The sequence below is a fragment of the Lepidochelys kempii genome, chromosome 2, assembly GCF_965140265.1.
Source record: "Lepidochelys kempii isolate rLepKem1 chromosome 2, rLepKem1.hap2, whole genome shotgun sequence".
Lineage (NCBI taxonomy): Eukaryota > Metazoa > Chordata > Testudines > Cheloniidae > Lepidochelys > Lepidochelys kempii.
Window position 1 is genome coordinate 14178592 of NC_133257.1, and position 20875 is coordinate 14199466.

Below are 20875 nucleotides of genomic sequence, written 5' to 3' on the forward strand. Positions count from 1 at the left end.
TTTATCATAGTATAAACATACCCCGAGGTCTTGCTGCAAAACCAAGAGATACCAGAATTGTCATACTTGATATTTCTCAGAAAGAAAGCAAACAGAAAAATCCTAAAACCCAATCAAACCTATTAGGCCTCTTTCTACATCAAGAAGAAAAAGGACACAATCCACTTAAAAAAAAAAAAAAAACTTTGCAAGCTACATAACTGCTTTAGGTAACTGATCTCGTATCCTCTGGTAATGTACACAAGCTCCTTCCCTTAAAAACTGACCCATTACATAAACACATTAACCTCCTTGAGATAGTGGCAATTAAGCACTGTCCCAGTTAATAGAAGCTCCTTGAACATCTAAAAGAAATGACCTCCTTCCCCCACACAGCTTGCAGATCTCCAACCCCAGTTGATGGTGTGTGTCTATTACACAAAATCTTGTAAGGACTGCAAGGGCACAGCCATACTCCCTTCCCAGCACAGCCAGTATAACATGTACAATCATCTGTAGCAGTAGAGTGTTCACATCTTCCCCATAAGGGCTTGGGGTCATCTAGTTCTGCCTACACTAGGGTGTTACTAACCTCCGATATAAATGAGGACCTCCTATTTCTCTCCCTTATGCTGCTCCAAATCTACACTACTCCTGATAGGGGAACATATCTGACTTTCCCCACCTACTATTCTGGTTTAATTTTATTCATCAAAACTACTGCATGTCTGGAACTTCTGAGGAAACCTCAGTACTCTGATTTCACAAACTCTCCCAAATTCTGCACTAACTTGTAATACAATAGAATCTCAGAGTTATGAACACCAGAATTACAAGTCAACCACACCTCATTTGGAACCGAAAGTGTGTAATCAGGCAGGAGCAGACAACAAAAAGCAAATACATTACAGTACTGTGTTAAATGTAAACTACTAAAAAAATAAAGGGAAAGTTTCCTTATCTTATCAAATCTTTTTTGAAAACTTTCTATGCTTGTTTCATTTAAGTTAATGGTTACAAGCAGTATTTTTCTTCTGCACAGTAAAGTTTCAAAGCTCTATTAAGTCAACGTTCAGTTGTAAACTTTTGAAGGAACGCCCACATTTGTTCAGAGTTATGAACAACCTCTATTGCTGAGGTGTTCATATGTGTGAGGTTCTACTGTATTTGAGTGGAGTAGGATAAATTTAGCCATCTAAATCTACTGGATATTTTCTCAAACATTCTTAGAGGAAATGAATTAATGGAATTTTGAAGGGATATCCAGTATAGAAACTTCACTTGAGGTTCCCCCGATTAAGAGTTAAATTGAGTTTTGCACTTGAAACAGGGGTTCAACCACTTTGCTACATATGAAGAATACAGAGTATCCGCCACAGAATAATAGCACTTACTCTCCAAATATAGAACAAATTTTCATATATATATGAAATAATAAAATAATAAACAAATATAATATAAATAAACCACTTGTTTATTCTAAAACCACTGGTTAATTATATATATAAAATTAACAAGTGGTTTTATGTGTTAAAATTAATTTTAAAAAATGTGTTCTTTAAAACATTTAGCATCCTGTGTCAAAACATTTTTGTTTCAAATCTTAATGAAAAAATGCAGATTCATCAACTTTCCTCTATATTTAAAACACTGAAATCTTGCACATTTGATTTTTTCCCTCTTTTTCTTCAAAACTAAATACTTCCCCTTCAGCCAGGGCTGACAAATAATGTTTTCCTACAAAGAATTCCTTGAAAAAGTGCCCTCTTTCAAAATGGCTGCCACCTCCCTCCTGTTTTGTGTAAGAGTGAGGTTAAGGCAGCCTTCACTTAATATGTCCCCTTTTCAAAATGGCAACTGCCTCCCATTGTTCCCAACAGCAGTTAAACCCAGCTGCACTGGCTAAAGAGCCACCATCTTTCTTGGCGGTTGCTTGGCTTCTCTTCTATTGGGAACGTCGGCAAGCAGAGGCCATTTTGAAAGAGTGCAAATTTGTTAAAGGACAGCCTTTAGAGTTAATCTCTTTCAGAACAAGATGTGAGAGCAGCCATTCTGGAAGAGGGCAATTCTTAGTGTAGTTCTCTTTATAGAAAAGACCACCACACCTACTGCAAGAGGAAGGTGGAAACTAGTATAATATGTATGTATGTGCCTGTGAATGCGCATGCAGGGGAACATGGAAGTAGAGTTGGGGAAGACCAGCCTGGTTGACCAGACCACTGCAGAGTGCATGTCTTCAAATAATTAAACATATTATATGGTAATATTTCTTGGTTTCCTGTTAATTTTCATATATGAAATTTTAATAACTTTTTAAATCTCAGGAAACTTCCAGACAACAGCCACATGAAAGAAGAGTTAATTACATAGTAGCTGTTTTTTGAGTTGCGCTGTCCACATAGATTCCATTTCTGATGTGCACAGATCCCATGTATGTGCGATCAGTTACTTTTAGTCAGTCAATGACAGGTTTCAGAGTAACAGCTGTAGCTCAGGAAAGCTTATGCTCAAATAAATTGGTTAGTCTCCAAGGTGCCACAAGTACTCCTTTTCTTTTAGTCAGTGGTTTCTGTTGGGGTCAGACCCGCACCCTAGTGCCCCTCCACCCAAGGGCATAAAGGGTGAAATAAGCCCAACTGTCCCTCAGTTCCTTTGCTAATACAGATTCCAAATGGTATAGAACACTATATATGGGGAAAGAGGGTGGGTCAAGGAAACCATGTGGATAACACATCTTGAAGAACCACAGTTTTTGCAAGGTAAGTAAACCTTTTTTCTTCTGTAAGTGATTATCCAAGTGTATTTCACTTCTAGTGACTAGCAACCAGTGACTTCATCATAGTCAGAAGGTGGGTGTTACAAGTTTTGTTTAAACAAGACTTGCAGGATAGCTCTACCAAACCACGCATCAGATCTTGAGGCCTCAACGAAGGAATAGTTCTGGGTCAAACTGTGGACTGCTCTACCCATAACATTTCAAAAGAAGCTGGTTAGACTGCCTGAGCCCTGGTGGAATGGGCTCTAACCTGCATAGGTGGATCTGGTCTAGATATTTACGATCTAATAAAGTGGATAATGCATGTTTTGAAACTTTATCTGCAAATGTCTCAGTCTGGGGGAGCTACTGAAGAGACCTGTCCTGTTCAGGTAGTATGAAAGAGTCCTGACCATGTCAAGGAGCGCAGTTTGATTTCCTCCAGGTCTGAATGGGCTTAGGGAATAAAACTGGAAGGTGAATCAGCTGCTTTAAATTAAAATCAGACACAATATTAGATAAGAACTTGGGGTAAGGCCTGAGAGTCACCTGGCCATTAGGCAACACCATATAAAGTGAACCAGCCAGGAGGACCTAAATTTCCCCTATTCTACAAATTGAGCTGAAGTTATGGCTACTAAAAAGGCAGTCTTCATAGACAGGTGGTAAAAAGAATAGGTAGGTCAGGCTCAAATGGGGATCTTATTAAGCCACATAACACTGTGTTGAGGTCACAGAACTAAGGGAAACATGTATGAAACCTCTGAGGAATCTAGCAACGGTAAAATGGAAAAATATATTATGACCCTGAACTGGAGTATGATAAGTTATTGCTGGTAAATGTACTCTTATGGAGCTAATACATGAAACATTCAGGACTATGGCTACTAGATACTCCGGAACAGCAGAAAAAAACCCAATGGTTTCCATGGAAGACAGATGACATTGTGCTGTCCAAATGGAAAAATCTCAATTTAGTTACATAAATTAGTCAAGTGGAAGTTTTTCCACTATTAACCTAGATGTTCTGGACTTTTGGAAGAACAGCTTCTTTTGGTGGCAGTTAACCAGCCAGAATCCAGGTGGTCAGATGTAATGCTGCTGGACCCATGTGTAAGAACATAAACACTCTTCCTCAACCAGGTGGACATAACGTGTCAGGCATCCTAATATTTTACTGAAATCCAGTCATTATTTGAATAGGAGAGCTCATCAGTGCAATGGTTGTGTTAGTAAGCTATACCAAGGCAGAAAAACCTTTGGTGGAAGACATACAAAGTGTAGAGGTGACTCCGGTTCTGTGGTCACCTTGAGATCATTCAGTACCAAGAAAGTCTTTGGTACCAAGAAAGTCAGTGACAAAAACATCTGCACTGTGGAGGTGATGTTGGAGTCCTAGTCACTGAGGCTATTGGTAATGAGTACAATGGCACAGACATTAGTACTGAGGAGCTGGTAATGGAAAAAGTGCAAACCATGGCAGCAGCCAGTGCTGCAAGTACTCTGAGAGTTGCTGGTGCTGAGGTGTCAGAGGGAACTGATATGGGTTATGAACCATCCTTTCCCTGAAGGGCACGAGTTGATCTAGAAACTTGATGGGTTTTATGTCTCATTTTAAGGTGATGTTTGTCTGTGTTCACCCTGGGAGTGATGCTCCCTCCTACTCCTTTCTGACAACAGGTAGGTGGAGGAGTTCTTGACCATTCTGAACTCAGTAATAGGGGATTTCATTCTCTGAAAAATAAGCTTAGAAGCTCAGAGGAGACCTGGGGCCCACTACAGCACTTGTTTAAAGAAACCTGAGGGGGGTTAGCAGGAATTTTAGCCTGACACTCTGAAGAGGCCCTCATCCAACACTCCAAAAAGAAAAGTTTGAGACTGGCCCCCCTGGCTTTGTGTCCTCTTGGAAAAGGAGTGGCCAAATGTACATTTATCAGGGATATGTCCCTGGCCAAGAAAGACAAGGCACTTAGAGTGCTCATCACTGAGTGGCATAGCAGCCTTACAAGAAAGATAAGTTTTCAATTCCAAGGATTTAGTCTCAGCCATACTGGTTAGATACTTGGTACCAGGGTTAACCCCAATTTAATTTAAAAATCCTAATTTAAGAGAATGTGTGTGTGTGTGGGTCGTCTTTTACCAAAGTGATCAAGCTACGACAACTATTAACTAACTACACTAACTAACTAAAATGATAATAAAAAAGTAGCCTAACAACTAATTGCACAGTGTTCAGAGTAAGCAGACACTGCAGGAGCTACATCTCACTGCCACGGGTAATAAGAAGGAATTAAGGGAAGACTGAACCTGCTCTGTTTTATTATGCCCTATGGTGGGGCATCTAGGCCCCAGACATAATCCCAGGAGACATCGCTGGTCAAAAGAATCTAATCTCACACATGGGGCATATATGCACCCAGAAGCTGAAGCCACATGGACAATCACTTGAACACAATGGAGTTAAGGTTAAGTATATAGCAGTAAATAAAGGGTAAAACATTACAGGGATGTTGTAATTATCTCAAAAAGAAACATTTGCAATTCAAAGTCGGGTGCAAAATGCACAGTTAAGGAACACCAACCTTTACTTCTATCTGCACTAGCACCAAGAGGGAAAAAAAGTGATGCATCTTCAATTTAACCTAATATAGGACTACAAACACTAAAATGTACTGATCATAATTGCAACTGTATTGCGTGGTGTCACTATATGACAGAGTTAAGGCTGTTTGAGTGCCTTAACTGTGCATTTCTATTCCTTAATACATTTTCATTTCTTTTAAGTTTATCCTTAATGTTGAAGTTCCTGGGTTTGTAAATTGTGGTTTTGGCATAATGGAACAGTTCTCGAATGTTTTTACCCTGGAGCTACAGATACGTAATCAACTGTAACTTCATCGTAGCACAGTTTATGTCTGGGAATATATTGTAATGTTAAAAATGAAACAGCAGGCTCTATTGTATAAAATATGGTTTTAAATATGGTTTTCCATTCTAGTTCAAACGTTTTCTATTGTAAGACAAATGATATAGTACTGGAGAACCTTCCATTTAAAAGTTACTGTGCGTCTTATTCATTTTCTTTGTTATTGTTTTCTAAGAATTCTCTTTTAAAAGCTAGGTGTACCTCAGTATATTGACAACCCTACCAATTATTACCATACTACATGCAGCTACAGCTTTAGGCAATAGGTATATATTAATTAACAAACACCAATTTATTTTCTAACATATATTGCCATCAGCAATGAAGAGTATGCCTTGGGAATAGTTTGTGAGAACAGATTTAATGAGGAACATTTAAAAGACATCATAAAATACATTCATTGCTCACCCTGTGGCAATCAATCTTCAGTTAGGTATCATCAGGTGTGGCAACAGGACATACTTTGTCATATGTGCTAACTATATGAATCTATTAAGAATCCTTTTGGTCGATCACTCAATTGATCCTAAACCAGTGCCTACATTCAACTCTCTTTCTTTACACAGGCCTAAGAAAATTACAGGAAACTACAGGTACCTATTTAAGATTATGTGATATAAAGGAGGGGGTGTTTTTGGTGGGGGGGGCGGAGGAAAACGGAGGCAAGGGCGATATAGACTGAAGATCTAATTCATTAGATACGCTGTCTCTAGCAAAGGAAGACCATATGAGACTCCCATTACAAGGAGGTCACTTGTGAGATATAAAACACACATCCTCAGCCTTCGTAGCAACAGACCTTTAGACCTGAACTCAGATAGCACCCAGCTGAGCAGCGTGGAACAGCCGAGCAGCACACAGCAGGAGTTTGTCTGGGATTGGTGAGTATCCGAGTGTGTGTTTGCTGAGTGAGTATCTGAGTGTGTGTTTGCTGGGAGGGCAGTTTGAAAGCCTGAGCGAGTGCCTGATTGGGTGGTAGCCTGCAGGGGGCGGGTACTGGGGGAGTCTGTTTGTTTGTTTCAGGGAAGCCTGGCTGTTTAAAAATAGCCAGAGCTCCCTGAACCAGCTGAGCGGCGGCGGACCAACTGAGCAGCGGGGAACAGCAGCGCAGCACACAGCAGGAGTTTGCCTGGGAGTTTGCCTGGGGTGAGCCCAGTGAGGCTTACATCTTGCCAGCTTCTCTGAGAAAGCTCATAGTAGGAAGGGGATATGAAGGGGGGTGCTATTGTGACCTGCACTGGATGTGCCATGTTTGTCTTTCTTCCACAGGACAGAAGCAACTTTGTCTGTACAAAGTGCAAGCTAGTATCCATATTGGAAGAGAAGATTGAAGGTCTGGAGCAACAGATATCGACCCTGCGTTGCATACGAGAATCTGAGGATTTCCTGGACAAAAGTCAGGATATGTTTCTATGGGCACAAAACTCTAAAGATTTAGAGCAGGTTGCACAGCGGAGCCAAGAAGCCAGTGAAGAAGCTTGGCAACATGTGACCTCCAGAAGAAGGGGGAATGTCCGGGTACCAGCAATGCAGACACAGGTAAGTAACCGTTTTCATGTTCTCTCCACAGGTACCATTGCAGAGAGTGGACCAGATGATACGTCTCGGGGGAGAAAGCAGAAGGAGACTCCGCTGGTTGGAAGGCATGAGATGCGACGTCCTGAGGTTGGGGGTTCCATGACCACCACTCCCAAGAGAAGGAAGCGGGTGGTGGTGGTCGGGGACTCTCTCCTCAGGGGGACTGAGTCATCTATCCGCCGCCCTGACCAGGAAAACAGAGAAGTCTGCTGCTTGCCAGGGGCTAAGATTCGCGATGTGACGGAGAGACTGCCGAGACTCATCAAGCCCTCGGATCGCTATCCCTTCCTGCTTCTCCACGTGGGCACCAATGATACTGCCAAGAATGACCTTGAGCGGATCACTGCTGACTACGTGGCTCTGGGAAGAAGGATAAAGGAGTCTGAGGCACAAAGGTGTTCTTGTCCATCCTCCCTGTGGAAGGAAAAGGCCGGGGTAGGGACCATCGAATCGTGGAAGTCAACGAATGGCTACGCAGGTGGTGTCGGAGAGAAGGCTTTGGATTCTTTGACCATGGGATGGTGTTCCATGAAGGAGGAGTGCTGGGCAGAGATGGGCTCCACCTAACGAAGAGAGGGAAGAGCATCTTTGCGAGCAGGCTGGCTAACCTAGTGAGGAGGGCTTTAAACTAGGTTCACCGGGGAAAGGAGAACAAAGACCTGAGGTAAGTGGGCAAGCAGGATACCGGGAGGAAGCACAGGCAGGAACGTCTGTGAGGGGAGGGCTTCTACCTCATACTGAGAATGAGGGGCGATCAGCAGGTTCTCTCAAGTGCCTATATACAAATGCACAAAGCCTTGGAAACAAGCAGGGAGAACTGGAGGTCCTGGTGAAGGCAAGGAATTATGACGTGATTGGAATAATAGAGACTTGGTGGGATAAGTCACATGACTGGAGTACTGTCATGGATGGTTATAAACTGTTCAGGAAGGACAGGCAGGGCAGAAAAGGTGGGGGAGTAGCACTGTATGTAAGGGAGCAGTATGACTGCTCAGAGCTCCGGTATGAAACTGCAGAAAAACCTGAGTGTGTCTGGATTAAGTTTAGAAGTGTGAGCAACAAGAGTGATGTAGTGGTGGGAGTCTGCTCACTGGACCAGGTAGATGAGGATTTCTTCTGGCAACTCGCAGAAGCTACTAGATCGCATGCCCTGGTTCTCATGGGTGACTTTAATCATCCCGATATCTGCTGGGAGAGCACTACAGCGGTGCACAGACAATCCAGGAAGTTTTTGGAAAACGTACGGGACAATCTCCTGGTGCAAGTGCTGGAGGAGCCAACTAGGGGGAGAGCTTTTCTTGACCTGCTGCTCACAAAACGGGAAGAATTAGTAGGGGAAGCAAAAGTGGATGGGAATCTGGGAGGCAGTGACCATGAGTTGGTCGAGTTCAGGATCCTGACACAGGGAAGAAAGGTAAGCAGCAGGATACGGACCCTGGACTTCAGGAAAGCAGACTTCGACTCCCTCAGGGAACTGATGGGTAGGATCCCCTGGGGGAATAACATGAGGGGGAAAGGAGTCCAGGAGAGCTGGCTGTATTTCAAAGAATCCCTATTGAGGTTACAGGGACAAACCATCTCGATGTGTCGAAAGAATAGTAAACATGGCAGGCGACCAGCTTGGCTTAACAATGAAATCCTTGCGGATCTTAAACATAAAAAAAGAAGCTTACAAGATGTGGAAGATTGGACAAATGACCAGGGAAGAGTATAAAAATGTTGCTCGGGCATGTAGGAATGAAATCAGGAGGGCCAAATCGCACCTGGAGCTGCAGCTAGCAAGAGATGTTAAGAGTAACAAGAAGGGTTTCTTCAGGTATGTTGGCAACAAGAAGAAAGCCAAGGAAAGTGTGGGCCCCTTACTGAATGAGGGAGGCAACCTAGTGACAGAGGATGTGGAAAAAGCTAATGTACTCAGTGCGTTTTTTACCTCTGTCTTCATGAACAAGGTCAGCTCCCAGACTGCTGCGCTGGGCAACACAGCATGGGGAGTAGGTGGCCAGCCTTCTGTGGAGAAAGAAGTGGTTAGGGACTATTTAGAAAAGCTGGATGTGCACAAGTCCATGGGGCCGGATGCGTTGCATCCGAGAGTGCTAAAGGAGCTGGCGGCTGTGATTGCAGAGCCATTGGCCATTATCTTTGAAAACTCATGGCGATCAGGGGAAGACCCGGACAACTAGAAAAAGGGTAATGTAGTGCCCATCGTTAAAAAAGGGAAGGAGGAGGATCCTGGGAACTACAGGCCAGTCAGCCTCACCTCAGTCCCTAGAAAAAATCATGGAGCAGGTCCTCAAGGAATCAATCCTGAAGCACTTACATGAGAGGAAAGTGATCAGGAACAGTCAGCATGGATTCACCAAGGGAAGGTAATGCCTGACTAATCAAATCGCCTTCTATGATGAGATTACTGGTTCTGTGGAAGAAGGGAAAGCAGTGGATGTATCGTTTCTTGACTTTAGCAAAGCTTTTGACACCATCTCCCACAGTATTCTTGTCAGCAAGTTAAAGTAGTATGGGCTGGATGAATGCACTATAAGGTGGGTAAAAAGTTGGCTAGATTGTCGGGCTCAACGCGTAGTGATCAATGGCTCCATGTCTAGATGGCAGCCAGTATCAAGTGGAGTGCCCCAAGGGTCGGTCCTGGGGCCGGTTTTGTTGAATATCTTCATAAATCATCTGGAGGATGGTCTGGATTGCACTCTCAGCAAATTCGCAGATGATACTGAACTAGGACGAGTGGTAGGTACGGTGGCAGGTTGGGAGAGGATACAGAGGGACCTAGACAAATTGGAGGATTGGACCAAAAGAAATCTGATGAGGTTCAACAAGGATAAGTGCAGGACCCTGCACGTAGGACGGAAGAATCCAATGCACCGCTACAGACTAGGGACAGAATGGCTAGGCAGCAGTTCTTCGGAAAAGGACCTAGGGGTGACAGTGGACGAGAAGCTGGATATGAGTCAACAGTGTGCCCTTGTTGCCAAGAAGGCCAATGGCATTTTGGGACGTATAAGTAGGGGTATTGCCAGCAGATTGAGGGACGTGATCATTCCCCTCTATTCGACATTGGTGAGGCCTCATCTGGAGTACTGTGTCCAGTTTTGGGCCCCACCCTACAAGAAGGATGTGGAAAAATTGGAGAGAGTCCAGCGAAGGGCAACAAAAATGATTAGGGGACTGGAACACATGACTTATGAGGAGAGGCTGAGGGAACTGGGATTGTTTAGTCTGCAGAAGAGAAGAATGAGGGGGGATTTGATAGCTGCTTTCCACTACCTGAGAGGTGGTTCCAAAGAGGATGGTTCTAGACTATTCTCAGTGGTAGAAGAGGACAGGACAAGGAGTAATGGTCTCAAGTTGCAGTGGGGGAGGTTTAGGTTGGATATTAGGAAAAACTTTTTCACTAGGAGGGTGGTGAAACACTGGAATGCGTTACCTAGGGAGGTGGTAGAATCTCCTTCCTTAGAAGTTTTTAAGGTCAGGCTTGACAAAGTCCTGGCTGGGATGATTTAATTGGGGATTGGTCCTGCTTCGAGCAGGGGGTTGGACTAGATGACCTCCTGAGGTCCCTTCCAACCCTGATGTTCTATGATTCTATGATTCTCATATAAGGTTTTTATATTATATTTTCAACATATGGAAGTTTTTCAACTGCATTGACATAACACAATGTGATTCCTATAAATAAGGAAAAAGTAGTATATGGCTGACTGCATGGTTTTTAAACCACTTTCATTGGAACCTATAATTTAACATTCTTCTTAAAGCTTATTCAAGTAGAACTTCATTAATTCATATTTACAACTAGACAACTGACCCATTACATAGTTTTGAGTGTTATAAGTTAGTAAGAACAAGAAAAAAGCAGGGTAATTCATTAAAGGAACTACTTTATTCATTTGTCAACTGCAGGTTAGATTTATTTATATCTTAAGGTACGATAGCGAAGTGTAATAGAGTATTTTGTAAAGACACTAAAATTTAAGAATGTGGTATCCAGTACACTGTTAAATCTTTGTAAAAATGCTGAGACCACCAAATCTGGTGCAGATTTCAGGTGTGGGGTTCAGCAAAGTGCAGAATAAAGACTTTCTACTGAATTCTAAAATGATAGTCACAATCTTCTGTTACAAGAGTAAATGAAGATTATGCTTGGTGGTGGCCAACAGCTCCATGAAAGGTTTCACTTACATATTCTCCATATGTCTCCTGTGCTGGAGGTGGTGGCAGAGGCCGGTAGCCTGCAGGTGGAGGTACTCCTCTTGCTCGGGGGGCTAGAAGTCCACGACCACGACTGACAGGACCTCTACTGGGAGGTACTCCCCTGGGAGCTGGTGCCCCTCTTGGTACACCTGCTGGTGGGGGTGGCACTCCTCCACGGCCCCTATGAACAAGATGATAATTCTATTAAATACAATATTCATACTCCTGGTTTTCCCTCTGCAAGGTTTCTCCCAGTAACTTCTCAATTTTGCTCCAGTTATCACTGCTACAGCTAGCTAAGAATGTTTAAAGGTTCTTTACAAAAGAGGCGAATTAGAGTTTGGCATTTGTATTTCACATTTTGATTCAGTTATTCTTAGTATGACAGTAATACCAAAGGCACAAGTTGCACTTAGGTGATTTTTCACTAATGTCTTGTGAAAGTTTCTGCTCATAGTGTATGTAGAAGCCTCCTAGTGAAATTATAGTAATCAGTCAGGCAGAAATAAAGGATTATTATTGGTTATATCATGTCCCTTAGATCCATGCACAGAGAAATCAAACCCATCTCCCTTCAGACCCTGTAAAGATGTCTCTGCGTGGTTCATGGAACATGGTGAAAGGAGAGACTGGGTGGGAACAGCAGTTGATTTTCTTCCCTTTCTGGCCCTATGGAAACTACATTAAAATATATAGCATAGCTGTACACTTGTGCTGTGGTGAAAGCTACAGAAACACATTGAATTTGCAAAATACAGCCACTTATCAGTGTTTCAAGCAGAGAACGTATAAATGCCCTACTTCAAGAGCTTTATAAGATTCATATATAAAATTCCAGGTGGAGTTCAAGGTGCTGGCTTTAACCTAAAAAGCCTTTGGGGTTCGAGGAGTGGTTACATTAGAGAATACACTTGCCCACGTGTGTGGTTTATGATAGCGGTAAGCTGTGTGCTGGTGTGTGAAGGAGTACAGTTATGTACTGCTTGGTGGCTTACCTTTTCATTTCCTTGCTTTTATGATTTAGTGTCTGGCATGTTTTTAATTGTTCAAGTGTAGTGAATGAAGGTGGGGAGAAGTTACCCAGAGCTTTGTCACAGAAGTGTAGCCGCTGACACAGAAGCTGCACTTCTGTGGCAAATAAAACCTTCTCCATTGTAGGATAAAATCCAACAGAAAAGCAGAGATGTTGAAGGTAAAGATGTTATGATTGTGATGGATAAAACAATCGATAGGTGTGAAATATAGATAGTAAGTCAATTCTTCAGAAGTACTTACCCTACACACAAGTTTTAGTCAACCCCCTTTTCTTGTTCTACAGAATTTATATCTGAGGATATGATGCGGGGAGTGGGGGGAGGTGAGGAAAAACCTATATAAAAATCTTTATGTCTCTTAAATGTAAAAAAAAAAAAAAAAGATAGTGGTTAGCTACCAAACTACTACCTTCTTTGCTTAGCTTGTGTATTAAAATTGATGATGGATGACCTTTGAAATGCTAGCAGAAAGACCTAGACAAACAGCTTATTTCTTCCACATAAAAGATTTAAAATGTGCACTTGGTATTCTGATTCACTTATCTACTGCCAACATCTTATAATACATCTAGAGTAACATCAACAGAACAATACACTGCATTCTCTACCAAAAGTAGAAAAGTAATTCATCCCAAAAGAAGTAGAGGAGCAAGAGTGACCCTTGCAATTACAATCTGACTATTAGAGAGAATAGATTCTAGACAAGTCTGACTTGGGCAGAAATGTTTCGACTCATCTGGTATGATATAAAATAATGAGGGTCAGACTTGTCTTGTGGATAACATATTGATGATCTGGGATCTATACACACTTCCTGTGTAACCCGGATTAAACCACAGAACCACTCTGCACCTTACTTTTCTTATCTGTACAACTGTTTTAATATTGTCTTACATCACAGCTGAATATATTAATGTATGAAAAATTGTGGCACTGGCTGAGAAACTTAGAAGTGCAAAGTTTGATCATAATCAGAGTAGATACATATGCAATTACTCATAATAATTAATCCAAATAGCAAAGGGCAAAATATTTTGAACAGTACAATGAACAGTATGATTAACTGATGTGGTCTGCTGAGTACTTACTGGTCACAAGCTGCTAGCTGAAGCTCTTACTTTATAGCTGCTTCTACAGGGTTTGCAGAAGCAGCTTTAAAGGAGAAACAGTAAACCTAGCACTTTCCACTAAGGGATGCAAAGAAAGGGAGAAGAGCTTCATGTCACCGGAAGGGTCAGTGCCAGGAGATATCAGCAGATATAGACCAAGAGCCAGCTGCAGTGCCAGACCCAGAAATTTCCTTAAAGATGTACTTCAGCAGAGAGAAGTAGTCAGGGGTGCAAGAGACCAGGCAGATACATGCAGGGAAGTGGAGGTGGAGGATGGGGAGGGGAAAAAACAAAATAAAAGGATTCTTTCACGAGAAAGTAAACTATCTAAAGTTTATTAATTGACCAAATTCTACAGCTGTTACAGAACTGGCATGAGATCATGAATTCCCTCCCTTGGGCTTGCCTTCCTTTCCCCTCCAGACCGACTCTCCCTGGTCACAGACACAGAAATTTCTCCCCTGCTCTTCTCTAAACCTCTCCACTTACACCAATGATCTTATCCCATCTGCCTCACATGCACGCTCATCCCTCCCATCACTTTTCTCCTTAACCTCTCACTTTGCTCTTGTTCTTTCCCTTCACAATACAAGCACGCTTTAATCTCTCAAAGTTTAAAAACCCCATCCTTGAACCTACTTGCCTCTCCAGTATACCACTCTAGCTCCCTTTCATGTCTAAGTTCATTGAATATGCTGTCTACAATCACTATCTGGAGTTCCTCTCCTCCAGTTCAATCCTAGACCCTCTTCAATCTGGCTTTTACCCCTTGCATTCAACCGAAACAGCTCTCAGCAAAGTTTCTAATGACCTTTTCCTAGCCAGAAAAGACTCAGGTCAAGGAAGATAAGGATGGAATACTGTCAGCCACATTCCATGCAGCTGACCATGTTCTTGAAATTTTGTCCTTCCTTGGGTTCTGTGACTCTAGAGAGATAGAAGCAGAACCACGAGAGTCCAATCTCTCCTTCATAGAATCATAGAAATGTGACCTAGAGAAGTCATCAAGTTCAGCCCCCTGCACTGTGGCAGGAACAAGTGAGCCTAGACCATCCCTTTCAGGTGTTCGTTTAACTTGTTTTTAAAAGCTTAAAATGATAGGGATGCCACAACTTTCCTTGGAAGCCTATTCCAGAGCTTAACTACTCTTATAGTTAGAAAGTGTTTCCCAATCCCTAACCTAAATCTCCCTTGCTGCAGATCAAGCCCATTACTTCTTGTCCTACCTTCAGTGGACATGGAAACAATTGATCACTATCGTCTTTATAACAGACCGTAAAACATATTGGAAGACTTAACAGGTTGCTCCTCGGTCTCCTTAAGACTAAACATGCTCAGTTTTTTCAACCTTTCCTTACAAGTCAGTAAACCTTTTCTAAACCTTTTATCATTTTTGTTGCTCTCCTCTAGACTCTTAGCCAATGTGTCCACATCCTTTCTAAATTGTGGTGCCCAAAAAAGGACACAGTACTCCAGCTGAGGCCTCACCAGTGCTGAGCAGAGTGGGACAATTACATCCTGCTGCTTACATACAACACTCCTGTTAATACACCCCCCAGAATCATACTAGCCCTTTTTGACAGCTGCATCACATTGATGATTCATTCAGTTTGTGGTCACTATAAACCCCAGACCTTTGTCAGCAGTACTACCTAGCCAGTTATTCCCCATTTTGTAGGTGTGCATTTGATTCTTCCTTCCTAAGTGAAGCACTCTGGGCTTGTATTTATTGAATTTCATCTTGTTGGATTCAGACCGACTCTCCAATTTGTCAAGGTCATTTTGAATTTCAAACCAGTCCTCCAAAGTGCTTGCAACCCCTCTCAGCTTGGTGTCATCTGCAAATTTTATAAGCATTCTCTCTACTCCACGATCCAAGTAATTAATGAAAATATTAAATAGTATGGACCCAGGACCGACCCCTGTGGGACCCCACTAGATATGTCCTCCCAATTTGACAGCGAACAATTGATAATTCCTCTTTGAGTACTGTCTTTCAACCACTTCTGCACCCACCTTACAATAATTTCATCGAGACCACATTTCCCTAGTTTGCTTATTAGAATGTCATGCAGTGCTGTGCAAAAGCCTTACTAAAATCAAGGTATATCACATCTATTGCATCCACCCTATCCACTAGGTCAGTAATCCTACCAAAGGAAATTAAGGTGATGTGGCATGATTTGTTCTTGACAAATCCATGATGATTCCTTATAACCTTTTATTACCCTTCAGGTGCTTACAAACAGATTGTTTAATAATTTTCTCCAGTATCTTTCCAGATATTGAAGTTAGGCTGACTGGCCTATAATTCCCCAGATCTTCCTTGTTCCTCTTTTTAAAGATACAATAGAATCTCAGAGTTACGGACAACTCGGGATTGGAGGTTGTCTGTAACTCTGAAATGTTGTAATTCTGAAAAAAAAAGTGCAGTTCCGGCTCCAGATACAGCAGCTGAGCACCCTACTCAGCCCCAGCATAAGTTTGCAAGCTTATCCCCCTCCGGGCAGGGTGTGCGTGTGAATTTGCGTTTTTCCCCTCCTGGAGGGGGTGAAAGCTCCAGCTGCCTTGGGCTGGCAGCCCCAGCTTCTTGCTGTAAGTGGCTATCCTGTGGGTGGGGGTGGGAACAGGAAGCCCAGATGTGCCTACCTTTAAGATGCAATACTGGCATAGTACAGCACTTGCTTTTTTTTTTTTTTTTAAATCTCTGCTGCTGCCTGTTTGATTACTTCTGGTTTCACATGGTATCCGGTTGACTGGTCAGTCCATAACTCTGGTGTTCGTATCTCTGAGGTTCTATGTTTACCCTTCTCCAGTCTTCTGTCCTCCAGGAGTTCTCAAAGATAATTGATAACAAGATTAAGAAAGTAGCTGAAACAAATACCCTTGGATGAGTTTCATCAGGCCCTGTTGACTTGAATACATCTAACTTATCTAAATATTATTAATTCATCAATATTCTCTCCCTATTTTTGCTTGCATTCCTTTCCCCTGGTTGACAATATTAATTAATTGTGTTGAGTATCTCATCATCAACTTTTTTTAGTGAAGACAGAAGCAAAATAGGCATTACAAACCTCAGCTTTCTTGATGTCAACAGTTATTAGCTCTCCTTCCCAGCTAAGTAGAGGACCTACACTTTCCTTTGTCTTTCTCTTCCTCCTAATGTATTTAAAGAACCTCTTCTTATTGCCTTTTATGGCCCTTGCCAAGGGAATCTGCATCTCTCCTGCCATCCTGTGCAGAAGATCCTGGAATTGGCGGTAGTCATCAAGCGATGCTGAAGCCACTTTCGCATCACGTGAGGACAATGGGAATCTCTCCTGCTCCAGCAGTACTGTGTGAACCGGATTGAGCAGCTCTTCTTGTGCCATCGGTTCCAAGTGTCTACTCAAAGGCACCCAAGATGGTGAAATAGACAATATTTCTCTGATGGAATGGACAGGTTCTGAGAGTAGGTATTGGGGCCAGGATCCCCAATAGGGCCAGCATGACAGAATCTGGAGGGTGTTGTGGGCCCCACGGTGCAGGAAATGAGTGACTCCATGGTGTCTAGAGAGGAGGATGGTGGGGTCCATAGTGGTGGTACCACTGGTGCTGGACTTAGACTCCATAGTGGGAGGTGCACTCCTCGCTGCTTCAGGCTGATGTATGGGGGTCTGAATGAGGTCTCATGGCAACTTCCATGAGGTGCTTCCAGAGGTGGCTGAGAGCCCGGCCTTCTTGGATATGGCTGAGGAAGGCCTGAAAGATACTGCACCTGGATGAAATATGGACTTCTCCCAAACAGTAGAGGCAGTGTTGATGTTTGCTGCTGACCAACAAGGAACATGGGCAGGAGATGCAGATTTTAAAGCCCGGGGTCTTTGGCATTGTCCAGTACCCACATATGGGTAGAGGGGTGTGTGTGGGGGGGTATTTACTTGGAAACAAATCCCCCAAAGTAGCCCCAATTCTACTCCTAAATCTAGTGAACAACCAAAACTATAAAAATGTAAAAACAGTAAAATACTCTAAACTATGTACAACTATATTGTTAATAAGTGCATCACACACAAAAGGACACCAATAGTTCTGACCTGGACCATGAGGCAGTGAGAAGAAACTGGAGACATGGTCAGTCTGTCCCACCCTTTATCACCTTGGATGAAACCATGAAGTGAACCAAGTGCGTATGCATGGATCAACAGTCACTACTACTTTCAAAATCTCCAGTTCTGGGCACATGTGTAAACCCTCAGTGGAATACAATAAGGACCATCATGTGAAAAAGAACATGTTCTTATATAAAACCATATACGCTGGATACAGGATTGTCATTTAACACTCATCACGCTGCATCATATGTGAAAGTGTGACAAACAGAAAGAAACTAGCATCTTCATTATTATGTTAATTGAAAAGAAACCTTCTGGGAACCATTTTTGTGGGAACCTTATTCTTTACATATTATTGTTTCTTGACTATATTTCCTATTTTGTTTTACTAGATTTGAAGGGTAATGAAAAATGGGGAAAAGTATTACTTTCAAAATTGTGTTGAAGGTCACAGACTAGTTCTATCCGTTTATACAATTCAGTAACTTTTTAAACTGACATCATCATTAAACATATTGAGGAAGAGTTGGATTTTTTGTACAAAATATTGAAAGGTAGCTACAGCACAGATTCTAAGTAGTATTCAAAGTACCATTAAATTATATGAACAATAGAAAGCAAAAAGATCCTTAATCGGATACAGACACAAAAAGAAGGAATAGTACCATATAAAGACTTATTTTTATACTTATTACTCCCCACCCCCACTTTTTGTATGAAGAGTATTTCTAATGCTCAGAATGTCTTTCCAAGTAAATCCAAGCTCATGCTCAAATAAATTGGTTAGTCTCTAAGGTGCCACAAGTACTCCTTTTCTTTTTGCGAATACAGACTAACACGGCTGTTACTCTGAAACAAGTAAATCTAGTCTCTCTCTCAGCACCATGTTATATACTTTACTAGGGTTAGAGAGGAAATAAAACTAGGACCATCCCAGTCTATGTTTCATCAGCTGAAAAGGAGTATGTTCGTTGCCAAGCAGCAGCAGCAAAAAAGGGGAAAGATGCAGTTTTATTTTGTTCCAATTCTTCTCAGCTTCTTTATGCACTAGAGGATAAACTGTTTTGTCTGAAGTATTTGCTTCTCACAAATGAGATTTTTTCAGTGCATTTAAGATTACCTTCACCTTTTTCTTTTTTTATTTAGTCTCCTGGAGGAATTTAGCCCTTTTCTAATTGAGGCAGATAGCTTTAGCAACTACTCTGATTTTCTTAAAACACTTTATTTGATAGGATCAATTCTAGATGTATATTGCCCTTCCTTTTTCAAATCTGCACTGGCTCTTTTTAGAAACTGTTCTCGGCAAGAATCTGCCACCAGGAACATATAGGCCTGGATAAAGAATACTCTACCCATACAATGAGAGACATGAAATGAACAGATCTAACCTAAACATCTCCTTCTGTTTCAACTGGCTGCAATAGATGCCAACTGGCTATTTAGGAGGGAAAGTCCTAATTTTTACAATTTACTTCTTCTGTACCGCAAAAAAAATCCATGTATTCCAATGAATTAAAAGTGTACCCTATTTACCCCCTACAAATATTCCTATTAATAATTCTCAATTGTTGACACCTATGACTATTACTATTTACTTCCAGGCCTAAACTGTTGTGCATTACTGAACTGTGCTGTTAAACCATTATAGATTAAATTTATAACTGAAATCTCAGTACAGCATCTCCTGATATCACAAGATGCTATTTTCATGAGAAATAATACCACAGATGCACTAACTTTTAATATAACCACTGAAATCCTATTATGGGAATAAAATACGGACAACCATTGTTAAACTATTGCCAGCTGCCATGCCATTATTACGAATAGCTTTAAGCCAGAAGTTTTGTCAATGCGTTCTATTTAATATTATGAATTAGATTCATAATAGTCAAACCTTGCTTAATTAATTCAAAGAGGCATATCCACTCCCAAAGCACTAAGAGGGATAAATCCTTCCCTGCATAATTTCTAATGCATGTCAGTTAAAATGAGTGCAAGATTATCTGGCACACAGGAGCTCTTCCAATAGTTCCTTATCCAATTAAAAACCCCTAGTTCAAAATATCCAATCCTACCAAACCATTCTACCTTGCCCACATTCTGGAATTACTGCCACTTTTGCAGTTCCAAGCTGAAAAATCAGAATGCCTTACATGTTCATGTTACAAGGGAGTTCACACCTGATACATGGAAATGGTAAATGCTCCATGTCTTGACGTCTTTAAAATTAAGAATCGATGCCTTTCTGGAAAAAGATATGCTTTACTTAAACAAAATATTGGGTTCAATACAGGGGTAACTGGGTGAAATGTAATGGTCTGGGATTTACAGAAGGTCAGACTACATGATCTATTCTGATATCATACTCTGTGATCTATATGTAGAGTCCTCCCACAGCCCTGGATATCTCTAATTTATCATTTTCAAGAAGCACAGCCCATTCTTCAGATGTCATTTTCAACTGTGCTCTCAGGTTTCAAAAAGAAACAGGCAGCTTACTGTTAGCCAAAACTTCTGGGGCCACAGCCTACCAGAAGCCCTCTGAAGAAAGGGAGCCTTACCACATCTGGGGGACAATTCATTTGAGTTCCTTTTTTGTGTTTGTTGACAACCCTGGAAGGGGTGGATTGTCTCAGGCTCAGACAATGGGCTGAGACTTTACACCTGGAATACCCAGATGTCAGAGACCAGAGGCCAAGTGAGGATAAAGGCCTGGGCTGGTCCCTAGGGCCAATCCGCGCAAGGAACCTGGTGAAAAAACTCCTTAGACATTTTGTGCTTAACCAAACCAAGAAAAGGAGATTAACTCCTCCTTCTGAAACAATCTAGTTGATCGGACTTATTCAATCATTTCCAGGTAAAATTTAAGAGCTCAGACAAGCTGAGATGAATACGGGATCATTTCTTTGTCACATTTTCGGTTGAAGCAGGAAAAAGCCAGGTATACTACTTGATTAATGTGAAGGCTAGAATTTTTCTTTGGAACAACCTTTGAAGTCCCATCTACATCAAAGAAGCAAAAGAAGTCTTTTTTTTTTTCTGTTTGCAAATCACTTAAGTGGCTGATGTTCTTGGCATTAAAATACTTCAGCAAGGTGTCCTCAGAATCAATCTGATCTAAAAAGGATGAAAACGTTTCCCCTTCTTCAGAAATCTCAGAGATATGTACTTTCTGACCTACTGGGAAGTAA

General features: G+C 41.8%; 1 protein-coding gene across 1 annotated transcript in view; it reads right to left on the minus strand.

The window, feature by feature from the left end:
- Positions 1–20875, minus strand: part of KHDRBS3 (KH RNA binding domain containing, signal transduction associated 3) — a 193332-nt gene that overhangs the window by 54372 nt on the left and 118085 nt on the right. The window contains exon 6 of the mRNA XM_073330059.1: positions 11430–11622. Coding sequence (XP_073186160.1) covers positions 11430–11622 — 193 coding nt within the window. The remainder of the gene's footprint in view (positions 1–11429; positions 11623–20875) is intronic.